Source organism: Argopecten irradians, chromosome 8 (assembly GCF_041381155.1).
Source record: "Argopecten irradians isolate NY chromosome 8, Ai_NY, whole genome shotgun sequence".
NCBI lineage: Eukaryota > Metazoa > Mollusca > Bivalvia > Pectinida > Pectinidae > Argopecten > Argopecten irradians.
In genome coordinates this window covers 17,465,470-17,483,200 of record NC_091141.1, presented here as the reverse complement: position 1 = coordinate 17,483,200, position 17,731 = coordinate 17,465,470, and the positions used below count along the sequence as shown (strand labels likewise).

Sequence of the window (17,731 nt, the reverse complement as noted above, 5' to 3'; positions counted from 1 at the left end):
CCGACATCTTCACTACTCCACTAGTTAACTGATACCCCCTACCCCTCATAGGAGACCATGACAACCAACATCTTCACTAGTCCACTAGTTAACTGATACTCCCTACCCCTCATAGGAGACCATGACAACCAACATCTTCACTTGTCCACTAGTTAACTGATACTCCCTACCCCTCATAGGAGACCATGACAACCAACATCTTTACTAGTCCACTAGTTAACTGATACTCCCTACCCCTCATAAGAGACCATGACAACCAACAGCTTCATTACTCCACTAGTTAACTGATACTCCCTACCCCTCAAAGGAGAACATGACAACCAACATCCTCACTAGTCCACTAGTTCACTGATACTCCCTAACCCTCATAGGAGACCATGACAACCAACATCTTCACTAGTCCACTAGTTAACTGATACTCCCTACCCCTCATAGGAGACCATGACAACCAACATCTTCACTAGTCCACTAGTTCACTGATACTCCCTACCCCTCAAAGGAGACCATGACAACCAACATCCTCACTAGTCCACAAGTTAACTGATACTCCCTACCCCTCAAAGGAGACCATGATAACCGACATCTTTACTGGTCCACTAGTTAACTGATACTACCTACCCCTCATAGGAGACTATGACAACCAGCATCTTCACTAGTTCATTAGTTAACTGATACTCCCTACCCCTCATAAGAGACCATGACAACCGACATCTTCACTACTCCACTAGTTAACTGATACCCCCTACCCCTCATAGGAGACCATGACAACCAACATCTTCACTAGTCAACTAGTTAACTGATATTCCCTACCCCTCATAGGAGACCATGACAACCAACATCTTCACTAGTCCACTAGTTAACTGATACACCCTACCCCTCATAAGAGACCATGACAACCAACAGCTTCATTACTCCACTAGTTAACTGATACTCCCTACCCCTCAAAGGAGACCATGACAACCAACATCTTCACTAGTCCACTAGTTAACTGATACTCCCTACCCCTCATAGGAGACCATGACAACCAACATCTTCACTAGTCCACTAGTTAACTGATACACCCTACCCCTCATAAGAGACCATGACAACCAACAGCTTCATTACTCCACTAGTTAACTGATACTCCCTACCCCTCAAAGGAGACCATGACAACCAACATCTTCACTAGTCCACTAGTTAACTGATACTCCCTACCCCTCATAGGAGACCATGACAACCAACATCTTTACTGGTCCACTAGTTAACTGATACTCCCTACCCCTCATAGGAGACCATGACAACCAACATCTTTACTGGTCCACTAGTTAACTGATACTCCCTACCTCTCATAGGAGACCATGACAACCAACATCTTTACTAGTCCACTAGTTAACTAATACTCCCTACCCCTCATAGGAGACCTTGAGAACCAACATCTTCACTAGTCCACTAGTTTACTGACACACCCTACCCCTCATAGGAGACCATGACAACCAACATCTTCACTAGTCCACTAGTTAACTGATACTCCCTACCCCTCATAGGAGACCATGACAACCAACATCTTTACTAGTCCACTAGTTAACTGATACTCCCTACCCCTCATAGGAGACCATGACAACCGACATCCTCACTATAGTCCACTAGTTAACTGATACTCCCTACCCCTCATTGGAGACCATGACAACCAACATCTTCACTAGTCCACTAGTTAACTGATACTCCCTACCCCTCAAAGGAGACCATGACAACCAACATCTTCATTAGTCCACTAGTTAAGTGATACTCCCTACCCCTCATAGGAGACCATGACAACCAACATCTTCACTAGTCCACTAGTTAACTGATACTCCCTACCCCTGATAGGAGACCATGACAACTGACATCCTCACTATAGTCCACTAGTTAACTGATACTCCCTACCCCTCAAAGGAGACCATGACAACCAACATCTTCACTAGTCCACTAGTTAACTGATACTCCCTACCCCTCATAGGAGACCATGACAACCAACATCTTCACTAGTCCACTAGTTAACTGATACTCCCTACCCCTCAAAGGAGACCATGACAACCAACATCTTCACTAGTCCACTAGTTAACTGATACTCCCTACCCCTCAAAGGAGACCATGACAACCAACATCTTTACTAGTCCACTAGTTAACTGATACTCCCTACCCCTCATAGGAGACCATGACAACCAACATCTTCACTAGTCCACTAGTTAACTGATACTCCCTACCCCTCAAAGGAGACCATGACAACCAACATCTTCACTAGTCCACTAGTTAACTGATACTCCCTACCCCTCATAGGAGACCATGACAACCAACAGCTTCATAGTCCACTAGTTAACTGATACTCCCTACCCCTCAAAGAGACCATGACAACCAACACTTCATTACTCCACTAGTTAACTGATACTCCCTACCCCTCAAAGGAGACCATGACAACCAACATCTTCACTAGTCCACTAGTTAACTGATACTCCCTACCCCTCAAAGGAGACCATGACAACCAACATCTTCATTACTCCACTAGTTAACTGATACTCCCTACCCCTCATTGGAGACCATGACAACCAACATCTTCACTAGTCCACTAGTTAACTGATACTCCCTACCCCTCAAAGGACACCATGACAACCAACATCTTCACTAGTCCACTAGTTAACTGATACTCCCTACCCCTCATAGGAGACCATGACAACCAACATCTTCACTAGTCCACTAGTTAACTGATACTCCCTACCCCTCAAAGGAGACCATGACAATAAACATCTTCATTAGTCCACTAGTTAAGTGATACTCCCTACCCCTCATAGGAGACCATGACAACCAACATCTTCACTAGTCCACTAGTTAACTGATACTCCCTACCCCTCAAAGGACACCATGACAACCAACATCTTCACTAGTCCACTAGTTAACTGATACTCCCTACCCCTGATAGGAGACCATGACAACTGACATCCTCACTATAGTCCACTAGTTAACTGATACTCCCTACCCCTCATAGGAGACCATGACAACCAACATCTTCACTAGTCCACTAGTTAACTGATACTCCCTACCCCTCATAGGAGACCATGACAACCAACATCTTTACTAGTCCACTAGTTAACTGATACTCCCTACCCCTCAAAGGAGACCATGACAACCAACATCTTCACTAGTCCACTAGTTAACTGATACTCCCTACCCCTCATAGGAGACCATGACAACCAACATCTTCACTAGTCCACTAGTTAACTGATACTCCCTACCCCTCAAAGGAGACCATGACAACCAACATCTTCACTAGTCCACTAGTTAACGGATACCTCCTACCCCTCATAGGAGACCATGACAACCAACATCTTCACTAGTCCACTAGTTAAGTGATACTCCCTACCTCTTATAGGAGACCATGACAACCAACATCTTCACTAGTCCACTAGTTAACTGATACTCCCTACCCCTCATAGGAGACCATGACAACCAACATCTTCACTAGTCCACTAGTTAACTGATACTTCCTACCCCTCATAGGAGACCATGACAACCAACATCTTCACTAGTCCACTAGTTAACTGATACTCCCTACCTCTTATAGGAGACCATGACAACCAACATCTTCACTAGTCCACTAGTTAACTGATACTCCCTACCCCTCAAAGGAGACCATGACAACCAACATCTTCACTAGTCCACTAGTTAACTGATACTTCCTACCCCTCAAAGGAGACCATGACAACCAACATCTTCACTACTTCACTAGTTAACTGATACTTCCTACCCCTCAAAGGAGACCATGACAACCAACATCTTCACTAGTCCACTAGTTAACTGATACTCCCTACCCCTCAAAGGAGACCATGACAACCAACATCTTCACTAGTCCACTAGTTAACTGATACTCCCTACCCCTCAAAGGAGACCATGACAACCAACATCTTCACTAGTCCACTAGTTAACTGATACTCCTACCCCTCAAAGGAGACCATGACAACCAACATCTTCACTAGTCCACTAGTTAACTGATACTCCCTACCCCTCAAGGAGACCATGACAACCACTCTTCAAACTAGTTAATGATACCCCTACCCTCAAAGGAGACCATGACAACCAACATCTTCACTAGTCCACTAGTTAACTGATACTCCCTACCCCTCATAGGAGACCATGACAACCAACATCTTAACTAGTCCACTAGTTAACTGATACCCCCCTACCCCTCAAAGGAGACCATGACAACCAACATCTTCACTAGTCCACTAGTTAACTGATACCCCTACCCCTCAAAGGAGACCATGACAACCAACATCTTCACTAGTCCACTAGTTAACTGATACTCCCTACCCCTCAAAGGAGACCATGACAACCAACATCTTCACTAGTCCACTAGTTAACTGATACCCCCTACCCCTCAAAGGAGACCATGACAACCAACATCTTCACTAGTCCACTAGTTAACTGATACTCCCTACCCCTCATAGGAGACCATGACAACCAACATCTTCACTAGTCCACTAGTTAACTGATACTCCCTACCCTCATAGGAGACCATGACAACCAACATCTTCACTAGTCCACTAGTTAACTGATACCCCTACCCCTCAAAGGAGACCATGACAACCAACATCTTCACTAGTCCACTAGTTAACTGATACTCCCTACCCCTCATAGGAGACCATGACAACCAACATCTTCACTAGTCCACTAGTTAACTGATACTCCCTACCCCTCATAGGAGACCATGACAACCAACATCTTCACTAGTCCACTAGTTAACTGATACCCCCTACCCCTCAAAGGAGACCATGACAACCAACATCTTCACTAGTCCACTAGTTAACTGATACTCCCTACCCCTCATAGGAGACCATGACAACCAACATCTTCACTAGTCCACTAGTTAACTGATACCCCTACCCCTCATAGGAGACCATGACAACCAACATCTTCACTAGTCCACTAGTTAACTGATACTCCCTACCCCTCAAAAGGAGACCATGACAACCAACATCTTCACTAGTCCACTAGTTAACTGATACCTCCTACCCCTCATAGGAGACCATGACAACCAACATCTTCACTAGTCCACTAGTTAACTGATACTCCCTACCCCTCATAGGAGACCATGACAACCAACATCTTCACTAGTCCACTAGTTAAACTGATACTCCCTACCCCTCATAGGAGACCATGACAACCAACATCTTCACTAGTCCACTAGTTAACTGATACTTCCTACCCCTCATAGGAGACCATGACAACCAACATCTTCACTAGTCCACTAGTTAACTGATACTCCCTACCTCTCATAGGAGACCATGACAACCAACATCTTCACTAGTCCACTAGTTAACTGATACTCCCTACCCCTCAAAGGAGACCATGACAACCAACATCTTCACTAGTCCACTAGTTAACTGATACTTCCCTACCCCTCATAGGAGACCATGACAACCAACATCTTCACTAGTCCACTACTACCCCTCATAGTATACCATGAGACCCATGACCCCTCATAAGAGACCATGACCCCTCATCAGGAGACCATGACAACCAACATCTTCACTAGTCCACTAGTTAACTGATACTCCCTACCCCTCATAGGAGACCATGACAACCAACATCTTCACTAGTCCACTAGTTAACTGATACCCCCTACCCCTCAAAGGAGACCATGACAACCAACATCTTCACTAGTCCACTAGTTAACTGATACTCCTCTACCCCTCATAGGAGACCATGACAACCAACATCTTCACTAGTCCACTAGTTAACTGATACTTCCTACCCCTCATAGGAGACCATGACAACCAACATCTTCACTAGTCCACTAGTTAACTGATACCCCCTACCCCTCAAAGGAGACCATGACAACCAACATCTTCACTAGTCCACTAGTTAACTGATACTTCCTACCCCTCATAGGAGACCATGACAACCAACATCTTCACTAGTCCACTAGTTAACTGATACTTCCTACCCCTCATAGGAGACCATGACAACCAACATCTTCACTAGTCCACTAGTTAACTGATACCCCCTACCCCTCAAAGGAGACCATGACAACCAACATCTTCACTAGTCCACTAGTTAACTGATACTCCCTACCCCTCAAAGGAGACCATGACAACCAACATCTTCACTAGTCCACTAGTTAACTGATACTCCTACCCCTCAAAGGAGACCATGACAACCAACATCTTCACTAGTCCACTAGTTAACTGATACTCCCTACCCCTCAAAGGAGACCATGACAACCAACATCTTCACTAGTCCACTAGTTAACTGATACTCCCTACCCCTCATAGGAGACCATGACAACCAACATCTTCACTAGTCCACTAGTTAACTGATACTCCCTACCCCTCAAAGGAGACCATGACAACCAACATCTTCACTAGTCCACTAGTTAACTGATACTTCCTACCCCTCATAGGAGACCATGACAACCAACATCTTCACTAGTCCACTAGTTAACTGATACTCCCTACCCCTCAAAGGAGACCATGACAACCAACATCTTCACTACTCCACTAGTTAACTGATACTCCCTACCCCTCATAGGAGACCATGACAACCAACATCTTCACTCACTACAGTCCACTAGTTAACTGATACTCCCTACCCCTCATAGGAGACCATGACAACCGACATCCTCACTACAGTCCACTAGTTAACTGATACTCCCTACCCCTCATAAGAGACCATGACAACCAACATCTTCACTAGTCCACTAGTTAACTGATACTCCCTACCCCTCATTGGAGACCATGACAACCAACATCTTTACTAGTCCACTAGTTCATTGATACTCCCTACCCCTCATAGGAGACCATGACAACCAATATCTTCACTAGTCCACTAGTTAACTGATAGGAGAACATGACAACCAATATCTTCACTAGTCCACTAGTTAACTGATAGGAGAACATGACAACCAATATCTTCACTAGTCCACTAGTTAACTGATAGGAGAACATGACAACCAACATCTTCACTAGTCCACTAGTTAACTGATATTCCCTACCCCTCTATTATTTCATATCTTAATTAAACCTAACAAGGCAGACAGACTGTAATTCCAGCTTATAATTTTATATCAAAACATGCCTAATTTATCATGAAAGTGAATCATTTCTTTAAAGATTTAAAGTAAAATGGAAATGCCTTTCAAAATGACTGTGGAAAATATCAATTTACAGAGATGAACTTTCGTGAAGTTACCATGATCATGAAATTCGTGAAAATAAATTGCACACAAACAGTATACTGATACATGTAAAATCTTCTATGATATTTTTCTTTTCGTAATGTACATAAAGGGATTATGATTTTACCTTCAGTTCATTTTCCTCCAGAATACCATATCTATAACCACACAACCTCTCTAGGTTTTGAGCGAATACCATATAGTCCTTGCCTGTGCCATCAACCTGATCTAGTTGGTTTGCTAAACGCACTCGTTGATTTTGAGGCAAATATACAAATGGTATACCAGCAAACCTCTCCATCATAATTTATAGATCTGCAAAAAAAAGAAACACAAAAAAGTTAACATGAGGGTTTTGAGATGCCAAAAAATCAGTTAATTAAAGTATAGAGTACCGACCATACATTGAATCTTTGAACGGCGTCAAAGAAGCATGCTCCGTCAGCTGATTGATAGAAATTTTATTTAATCACTATGTACAAGCCACACAGACATTCTGCTTTTACAATTGCTTTACATCATAGTGGCATCATGTATTCACTCTTTCATTAAGAAATTAATATACATACATATATAGACTAAACATGAGGCCCATGGGCCTTAATGGTCATCTGACAAAACATATTTTACAAAAGACGAAAAAATAATTGAAAGATTTAATAGTAGACCCTAGGGCATAGACCAGACTCATTTATATACAATATGATTGCCCTATATATGCTAATGATGTTTTACACCTAATCTCAATGTAATCCACTCAAGGGTTATTAAGATTTCCAAAAAAAACATGGCTGTAATGGACCTCTGGGGACCAACAAAATCACTTTGTTATAAGCATAGTTCGCCATTGACAGTCCACATGTCTGTACACAGGTGGAAACATTGACAGTCCTCATGTCTGTACACAGGTGTAAACATTGACAGTCCTCATGTCTGTACACAGGTGTAAACATTGACAGTCCTCATGTCTGTACACAGGTGTAAACATTGACAGTCCTCATGTCTGTACACAGGTGTAAACATTGACAGTCCTCATCATACTCTGTACACAGGTGTAAACATTGACAGTCCTCATGTCTGTACACAGGTGTAAACATTGACAGTCCTCATGTCTGTACACTGGTGTAATCATTGACAGTCCTCATGTCTGTACACAGGTGTTTACATTGACATTCCTCATGTCTATACACAGGTGTAAACATTGACAGTCCTCATGTCTGTACACAGGTGTAAACATTGACAGTCCTCATGTCTGTACACAGGTGTAAACATTGACAGTCCTCATGTCTGTACACAGGTGTAAACATTGACAATTGTAGCCTCATACTATGTGCTATGGTTTTCTCCTTTTACTATTCTTTAGTCCAGAATTATTATCAACAAAGAAGGCAGTTAAGCGGTGCTTCTAAATCACAGTAAACGAGTGACCTTGTCATATATCCGACACGACACGAATAATAATGCATGTGATCACAGTGGAGTGTCCATTGCCTTATCTCAGATCACAGGATACCACACTGTGTGTAAAGCCTGACACCATACTATGATTTTATTTTACAATCAGCTAAATGAATACAGTAAAACGAGTTTATAACGAATACAATTACAACAAGCCTAAATTCCTATTAGATGTCTGTAACATATAAAGATTATAACAAACTTAATTATGCTTTAAAAAAAAACGAAGTGATTATCACAATTTCTATAGTGATTTTTTACACGACAACAAACTTCTCCTCCTAATATTCGATGACATACTTCACCTGGTAATATATGACGACAAACTTCGCCTTACAATATATGATTATCAGTTTTTCTATTACAATATATTACACCTTGTGCAGTACAACTAAATACAAACTTTTCATCTAACAACACTTAAAGCATCTAAAAGACCCTGAATATGGCAATGAGGAAATATTTCGACTCCCAGTGTCAACATGATATTTTCTCATGACATTGAATTTCACCATGAAACGCAAGTGTATAGTGAATGGTTTATGCGTGAAGCTCTGTAGTGACCTTACCTAGACATTATAACTATGGCAACAAAGCAATATGAATACCCAGACTTTGTATTGATAGAATACTCTAGCTAGGCCAAGCCTGAGAAATGTGAGGGTTCCAGCAGAAAAGTCTGAAAATATCACATTACAGATTACAGATTCAATGTATGTAGAACTGTCGATAAGAAACTCATGCAGGGTCGTCATTGATTCATTCACTTAAGACACAGCTAGTCTAGAATATCTTGTGTTAAATCTATAATGTATACAAAGCTAGCACATGCCATTATCTCTCTTATAGGCTTCACACAAAGCACTCACCACATAGCCATCATAACTGGCAACTTCTTCCATGTCATATATAACCATCTTATAAATATTGTATGACTCAAGTGTAATAACATTTAATATGACACACATGTAATTATGACGTCATGAACAATATATGAAGAAACATGACTCAAGCTTGTTGCATATCAAATTATTGAAATTGTTTAATAAATATCATATTACAAAATAAAAAAAATTAACCACTTATACAAGATAGCACTTTCTCAATGATATAATGGACACCTGTATCTATAGGTCCGAGCACCAAATTGTCACCAGTGACACGTAGCTCCATTTAATCATGCGTTCAAACCCTAATTCCAAGTTGTGAATGTTTGACAAGAAGATACCTGTGAGTAACAACCAATTGGACCCTTTAAAAAAGTAATTACTTTAAGTATAAGTTCAGATTCAGTACCTGAGATTTGAACAAAAAGGTTGTTAGGAAATAACATAGAATCTCTAGGTCTATCATTATTTCACAAACAAACAGCTAGGTCCACAACCAGTTCCTGATCCTGGGTTGTGAGTTGTGTTTTTATCCAATGTCTACAAAAGGTCCAATGGGCCCTCATCACAAACCCAGTCCGCCAAACTTACTTATATTACTAGGCTTTTCCCCCCCTTATCTATACATATTAAGTGAAAAAATAAAATAAAAAAGCAGGTTTAGTGGACTATAACCTACTATCTATTGGTTCTGTCTACAGTTATCCTTTAATTTGGATAGCTCAATCATATGATCTGCTACATATTTGGCTTGAGACAGCAAACACCCTTCATATGAAAATTGCGAGAAAGACTTTTTCTGCACATTTCTAACCAAAAGCAAAATCAAAAGATAACAGGTTGATGACCAACAATGGCAATATCCAAGATAGCCAAATTTTGGCCATATTGTTTTTTGTTTGGTTAACATATGGCAAAAAGTATTACAAAACACCAAGTGAAACCTAGCCCATACCAGAGAGAGATTCTTTCAGAATTCTGCAAGACCTGAACAGTGATAATGTTCTGTTGACAAAATTCAAGATGGCCTCCTGTCAGTCATGTTGATTTGTTATCATTACCAAAATGGAACAAACAAAATTGTAAATTCATTGGAACCTGCACATGGAAGTTAAGATAGACCACTTTGATATTTTCTGAGAGGTGGTATGGTAGCAAGATTATAGAGGTATGCTGAAACCATAGACCTGATGTGCATCATCAGATAGATGATTATAGCCCTGGACAATGAACGAAAAGATTTTGCTGGAATGAGTGAAGGCAGGGTATGATTATTAGTTCTATTCTGACAGCTGCAAATAAAATGGTGGTATCACACTATTGGACAACCTACCTTGCTACGGCAATGGTACATAATCCTTTAACATGCTTCTACTGTTTGTTAATGTCAATGAATATTGAACCTATTTCCCAAACTTTTAAAATGGCGACACTCGGGTAGACTGTGTACATTAACATGTACTGATAGGTAGTGCACAGTGTATATATATATACATAGCATGCTCCAATAACTCCATTCTGTCTAACCGAGATAACACAACTTACAGGTAATCACAGTGTAATGTTAAAACTAACTTCTATGGCAGCTTATATCAATAACAAAGCACTGCATTTTAAACCACCAATGAAGTGCTGGGCTTTCAATGATCAACTTTCATATCTTGCAGTGTCAATACCATACCTACATGTATAGAATCAAATATTATTTGTACAAGTTCGTATAAAAACGAATAAATGTACGGTTAGTTTCAATGATTTTGTAATCTATTTTGATTGAATATTTCAAAATTTGATGCAATCCAAGCAGGAGATTATTGTGAATTTTACCTAATTTTATCTATTTTTATCTACACAAAATGAACCAGCACATAAATTTCTTATCAAACCAAAATCAAAATTGAATGATATGTGTACTTCTTGGGTTAAGGGACTACTTTGAAAACTATGTTTAATAAATAACTGCACCCACAATTTATGGATTGTGTAGCGGGACTAGGACTGGATTAATTACCGGTGATCAGATATAGCTCAATCAGTAGTGCATTCAGCTAGTATTCAGCAGTCCGGGGTTCAAGCCCTGTTCTGGCCACTACATATTCTGATGTTACACATGTATGATAGTATGTAAATGAGAACTGAATGCAAGAATGAAATTACTCTGGATATATCTCTTTCTTCTCCTGTTTAGGCACATAAGGAGGAGATGAGAGGACCCCGGGGAACAGGTTAATCATAATCACATGACTAGGGAGCCAGGCTCGTACTTAAATAACCTTGAACTAAGCTATTAATAAAATGTAAAGAAAAGTAAAACCAAACAAAACCAATCAAATAAAAGCAGTACCATATCACCACTAGCCTCCACCTTTGGGTTGTAAGTTCAAATCCTACCATGGGGCAGCTTATGTTGCCAAGTACCGACTGTAGGTTGCTGGTTTTTCTCCAAGTACTCTTTCCTCCACCTCCAAAACTCGGCATGTCTATAAATGTTCCTAACTGTTAGTTGGCTGTTACACAAGTATCTGAGTAGTGCTGATGCTATACTTTTACAGTTGTCTTAACCTATTCTAAGTAACAGTGACCTTTGTAATTGACCTGAATTTTTGACCCAAAATCCAATCCCATGCTGAGTTATCTCATAGCTACTGTTACACATATGATTTAGTTTCAACAAAATCCATCAATCCAATCTGAAGTTATCATCTGGAAACCAGCATTTGCCAAAACAATATATTTTTTATGATCTTTGTAGTGTAACCTTTTGACCCCAAATTCAATCTGCAGTACAACTGTGTTTTCTCATGATTACCATTGTATGAACTTTCAACAAAATCTATCTCAATAGATCATGTTATTGTCTGGAAACCAACATCCGAACATGCCAGACAGACAAGACAGACAGACAGACAGATGGACAGACATTATAAGACAGACAGAGACAAACACTATGATCAGATAGTCCCTTCTGTTTTCACTGGCTGGGGACTTTTATGAACTGAAATTAACATTTTTTACTTGTCCTCTTTTATCTTGTTTACATTTTGACATATCTAAACTGACAGACAGTCTGGACTAAATATAGCTATAACATCTAGTCCAACACAATATTGTTATCAATAATTGTACACATAAGGTCAGGGTTTACTATGTCAACTAAAGACAACCTGAATAGACAACTGTAGAATGATATCAAACAACGCTAGTGCCTGTATTCTAACAATGTGTCTCATAAATGGTAATATGGGTATCGATCTGGTTTATAATGCAAACACAGAAAGTCTTCCTTCAAACAGAACTGGTTTGATTATCAATATGGAACAGATTATTTGATTACAACTTAGACAAATGAAAAAAAGGTCATTTAGCAAACAATCTTACATCAACATCTTACTTGGCAACTTTCTAAAAGCCTCATAACTACTGTTATATTAAATGATAAAACACTAAATGTTATCATACATGTAGCTCTTTGAAATATATATTAAAACCTGCATTAGCTACCACCTCTGTATATTTCTAGGGTCCCAAATGACTGATTTCAATACAATACAACCTGTGTATATACATAAAGACCACCTGGCTATAAAGACCATTTTCTATCCCTTGTGTGGTCATTATAGACAGGTCTGACTGCATTCAAATGAATGGATCATTATCTCCAACATTAAAGAGTAAATGGCTCATTATCTCAATTATTCAAATTAATTGAGTTCATATCTGAAATATTCACTGACAAATTAGGTTCACATCTGAGATATTCACCGACTAATTGAGTTCATATCTAAAATATTCACTTACAAATTGGGTCCACATCTGAAATATCCACTGAATAATTGGTTTCACATCTGAAATATTCACTAAATAATCGGATTCACATCTGAAATATTCACTGATTATTGGGTTCACATCTGAAATATTGACTGATTAATATTGGGTTTACATCTAAAATATTCACTGACTATGGGTTCATATCAGACTCAGATACTGGACAAGGTAACATGTTGGTGATCTGTGGTCTTATAAGTATAACAGGAGAGGAGAAACGTAGTGGCCGGACTAGGCTCGAACCTAGGGCCTCCGCACACTAGCCAGATGTTCTACCAATTGAGTTATATACCTGCTGTATAAGTATAGTAAAACATGTTTATAACAAACACACATACAACAAATTCTTGTTATAACATCGTTATTTCCATTGCCCATCAATGTTCTTATACAATATCTGCAATATATATGTGTATAACGGATTATACTTATAACAAAGTGATTTTGATGGTCCCCAGAGGTTCGTTATAGCTGTGTTTTACTGTATATAACATCTGTTCAGAACCCCCTGGTTTAGTTGGTGAGACAAATTCTAGTAACAGTCATGTGTGCAATAAACCATGACTAAAGATCTGGATTCAAGTCTGAGCTACATTCGAAGTCTTCTAGTTCCTTAGTCTCTGTCCATACCTCATATGAAAATAAAGAATATCTGATTTGGTTAATATGGTGTTATATTAACCTGCTGTACTAGTGGTAAAATCTAAGGCAGACTCTAAAACATCTCATTCAACCCCATCACTCTAAAGTCACCATATTAACCTCTAAAATTATTAAATTGGTTATTCTTGAATTCCATGTCAGTCTCCTATCCAAAGAGAATTGTCAAACAGTACCTATATAACAGGGTGTCACGCCTATAATATAAATAGGAAATATCTGGTACCAGTCAACCACCTGAATTTCTATTCACAATTAATTTTTTCCATTTTTATCATATTTTCAGCCTTGCTACAGCTTAAACACCTAGAGTATGTATAGTGTTTCAATTTCTGTGATGTAATTTGTAAACGACCTTGAAATTGTCCCATCTCCGGGGTACCTGATCATGGCAGTACAGATAACATGGGTCTACGTGGTTGGCCAAATGCCAGCCAGCCTAATATGAACATCGAAAAATCAAATTGACCTCTGTTCGTTTTATCATTACATTTATACAATATAGGTAACACTTTGCCTCATACATCACATGATATCAGCTTAATGAACAGAAACTCAAAGGCTGAAACCGCAAGTGACACACTTTAACCTAAATTCTTGCTCCTTTGTGAAAAGTATACAAACCACTATATATCTATATGACTGTATTCTTTTAATTTGTCTCCAGATTTCGATATCTAAGGTATTGAAGAAATCAAATAGATTAAATCCATTAATTTAATTCTTTAAATCTATTTTACCAATATATATATATATACATAAAATATTTAAAATCAGTAGCAAATCTCATTGAATGTCACAGAAAGACAGTGTGACGTCATGACCGACACAATAATGTCAGGATTCAAGGCATCCTGGATACTCCAGGGGTTCCAATCACATACGATCTCTACACCCCTGGATTATCTCATAGTAAAACTGTAGGCAGCTCAGGGGAACAAATCTGAACCAATCACAGGCCAGGAAAACATTTCTTTAAAGACTACACAGAGAGCAACGCCGTACTTCAAAGCCAGGCAGTCAACCACAGTTTACCATTATACGACTCTTGATTTACATCAAATGACTGAATTACCTGTTCTGTTGCCTCCAGTTTTACTATGAGATAGTCCAGGGGTGTAGAGATATACATATCATATACATGGTTATCTCCCCTATCCTTTTAAATTGCAACCACATATACCTGGTTATTTCCCCTGCATACTCTAATATTATGAATAAAAATACAACCACATATACCTGGTTATCTCCCCTGTATACTTTTAAAATATTATGAATAGAAGTAAAACCACATATAACTGGTAACTTCTCTGTCTACTTTTATATTATGTACAGAAGTACAACCACATATACCTGGTTATCTCCCCTATCTACTTAAATCACAACCACATATGCCTGGTTCTTTCCCCTGTCTACTTTAATATTATGTATAGAAGAACAACCACATATACCTGGTTATCTCCCCTGTATACTTTTAAAATATTATGAATAGAAGTAAAACCACATATACCCGGTTATCTCCCCTGTCTACTGAAGTACAACCACATATACATGGTTATCTCCGCTGTCTACTGAAGTACAACCACATATACCTGGTTTCCTCCCCTGTATACTCTAATATACCTGGTTATCTCCCCTGTCTACTGAAGTACAACCACTTATACCTGGTTATCTCCCTTCTATACTTTAATATTATAAATAAAAGTACAACCACATATACCTGGTTATCTCCCGTGTATACTTTAATATTATGTATAAAAGTACAACCACATATACCTGGTTATCTCCCCTGTCTACTGAAGTACAACCACATATACCTGGTGGGCTGATTGGCTGCGATAAGAATCGTCCGCACAATCAGAGTACCCATTACAAATCAACAGTGTGGCTGTCTGAAAGCAAAAGTAACGCATAACTTAGCGACCTTCAAGAAAAAAACGAGTGCTCTGATTGGTCACAATTTATGTCATCAACCAGTAACGGGACTATAGTGGAAATTTTTGCCACCAGATGGCAGCAGTAGTAAAGCACCGTAAAAGCGTGGATTTTGTCAAAGCTTAGTAAGGATTGTAATAGATTATCTTGTCTTGACATGTGAAGATGACTGAAGCACAGCCACATATAACTGGTTATCTCCCTTGTCTACTTAAAAATATTATGGATAGAAGTACAACCACATATACCTGGTTATCTCCCCTGTCTACTGAAGTACGACCACATATACCTGGTTACCTCCCCTGTCTACTGAAGTACAACCACATATACCTGGTTATCTCCCCTGTCTACTTAATATTATGTATAAAACAACAACCACATATAACTGGTTATCTCCCCTGTCTACTGAAGTACAACCACATATACCTGGTTATCTCCCCTGTCTACTGAAGTACAACCACATATACCTGGTTATCTCCCCTGTCTACTGAAGTACAACCACATATACCTGGTTATCTCCCCTGTCTACTGAAGTACAACCACATATACCTGGTTGTCTACCCTGTCTACTTCAATGTATAAGATCCCTAATACATTTATTTGGATTAATCCTTCGGGAGTAAGCCATATTAACTTGAACTATCTTCCATGGTCTCTGCTTGCATGCCATTTATATGATCAGTCTCCTACTTTGCCTATATTTTATCCTTATCTTTAGTCTGATGTCTGGACCAATGACCACTGTAGTACCATTCTTCAGCATAATTCTGTCCTTCCTAACAAACAGATTATTCTATTGTAATGCCAGCATTACCTCTGTTCTATTTATAGGTATATACATACGTGTATGTATTACGAAATACAGGTAAAGGTGGCCGACTTTTTCTGTTCCGAGAAAAGGTGCAGGTCTTCGCATACCAGGTCAAAGTATCATAGACATAATTCAAAACAATTATACCCGAGTAATCATACAGAAAGGAACTGGTTTAGAGCTAGACTTTGGTAAAAAATGTCGTACTTAGAAGTTTTTCCCCGCTTACCACTCTGTTACATATATTTTGTTAATTACAGAGAAGACTAAATATTTTTTATAACTGCAAACAAAGCAATTCTAATGAACTCTATAATGACACAAAACAGCATGCATATAGTTTCCTTGATGCAAGTCTTCTTATTGACTTATATACAAATGTATCTGCTAAATGTATTACAATGTTCCATTGAGTGGTCTTGGTCTATATCACGAACTCACCTTTATCAGCTTTGATTGACGACAATCCACGGGAATGGTTCCACAACACTCATTATTAAATGGTACCACAGTCTTGGGGACAGTTGGTAATCCGAACAATCCACGTCCAGATTGTATGAATGTATACCTTTTTGTAATAGTAAAATGTATTTGTGACTGGTTGCGTCTCGTTAACAACCCTGCAAAGCCTCGCAAGTAACATGCAATGGGAGTTTCACAAAGGGGAATCCCCACATATCACTGCCGAGGAGCGTGTACACATACATTCAATCCACCCGGTATACACACTGACAACGAAATTAGGAGTTAACGTACAGGCTGTGCGGTATCTTGGTACGAGGAAACTCTATCATAACACACATGTTATTATACATTTTATACATGTTGTTGACCCATAATTGTAGTCTCGCATTCGAGTTTATCGTCTAGATGTTCACCCTTTTTGGAAAATAAAACTGTGGTGGCATATTTCTGCCATCGAATTACCGACTTACGACTTAATGATGTCGACATTCTGATGGCTTTTAT

General features: G+C 39.3%; 1 protein-coding gene across 2 annotated transcripts in view; it reads right to left on the bottom strand.

The window, feature by feature from the left end:
- LOC138329539 (uncharacterized) overlaps positions 1–17,429 on the bottom strand; it is a 34,125-nt gene extending 16,696 nt beyond the window's left edge. Inside the window, exons 1-2 of one of the 2 annotated variants that reach the window (XM_069276602.1) lie at positions 17,204–17,429; positions 7,314–7,501 (exon numbers count right to left, since the gene is read on the bottom strand). In XM_069276602.1, coding sequence (XP_069132703.1) covers positions 7,314–7,490 — 177 coding nt within the window. In that variant the 5' untranslated portion in view covers positions 7,491–7,501; positions 17,204–17,429. Of the gene's footprint in view, positions 1–7,313; positions 7,502–10,864; positions 11,056–17,203 lie in introns of those variants that run through there. The other variant, XM_069276603.1, reaches the window with a different exon arrangement.
- Positions 17,430–17,731: the final 302 nt, after the last annotated feature.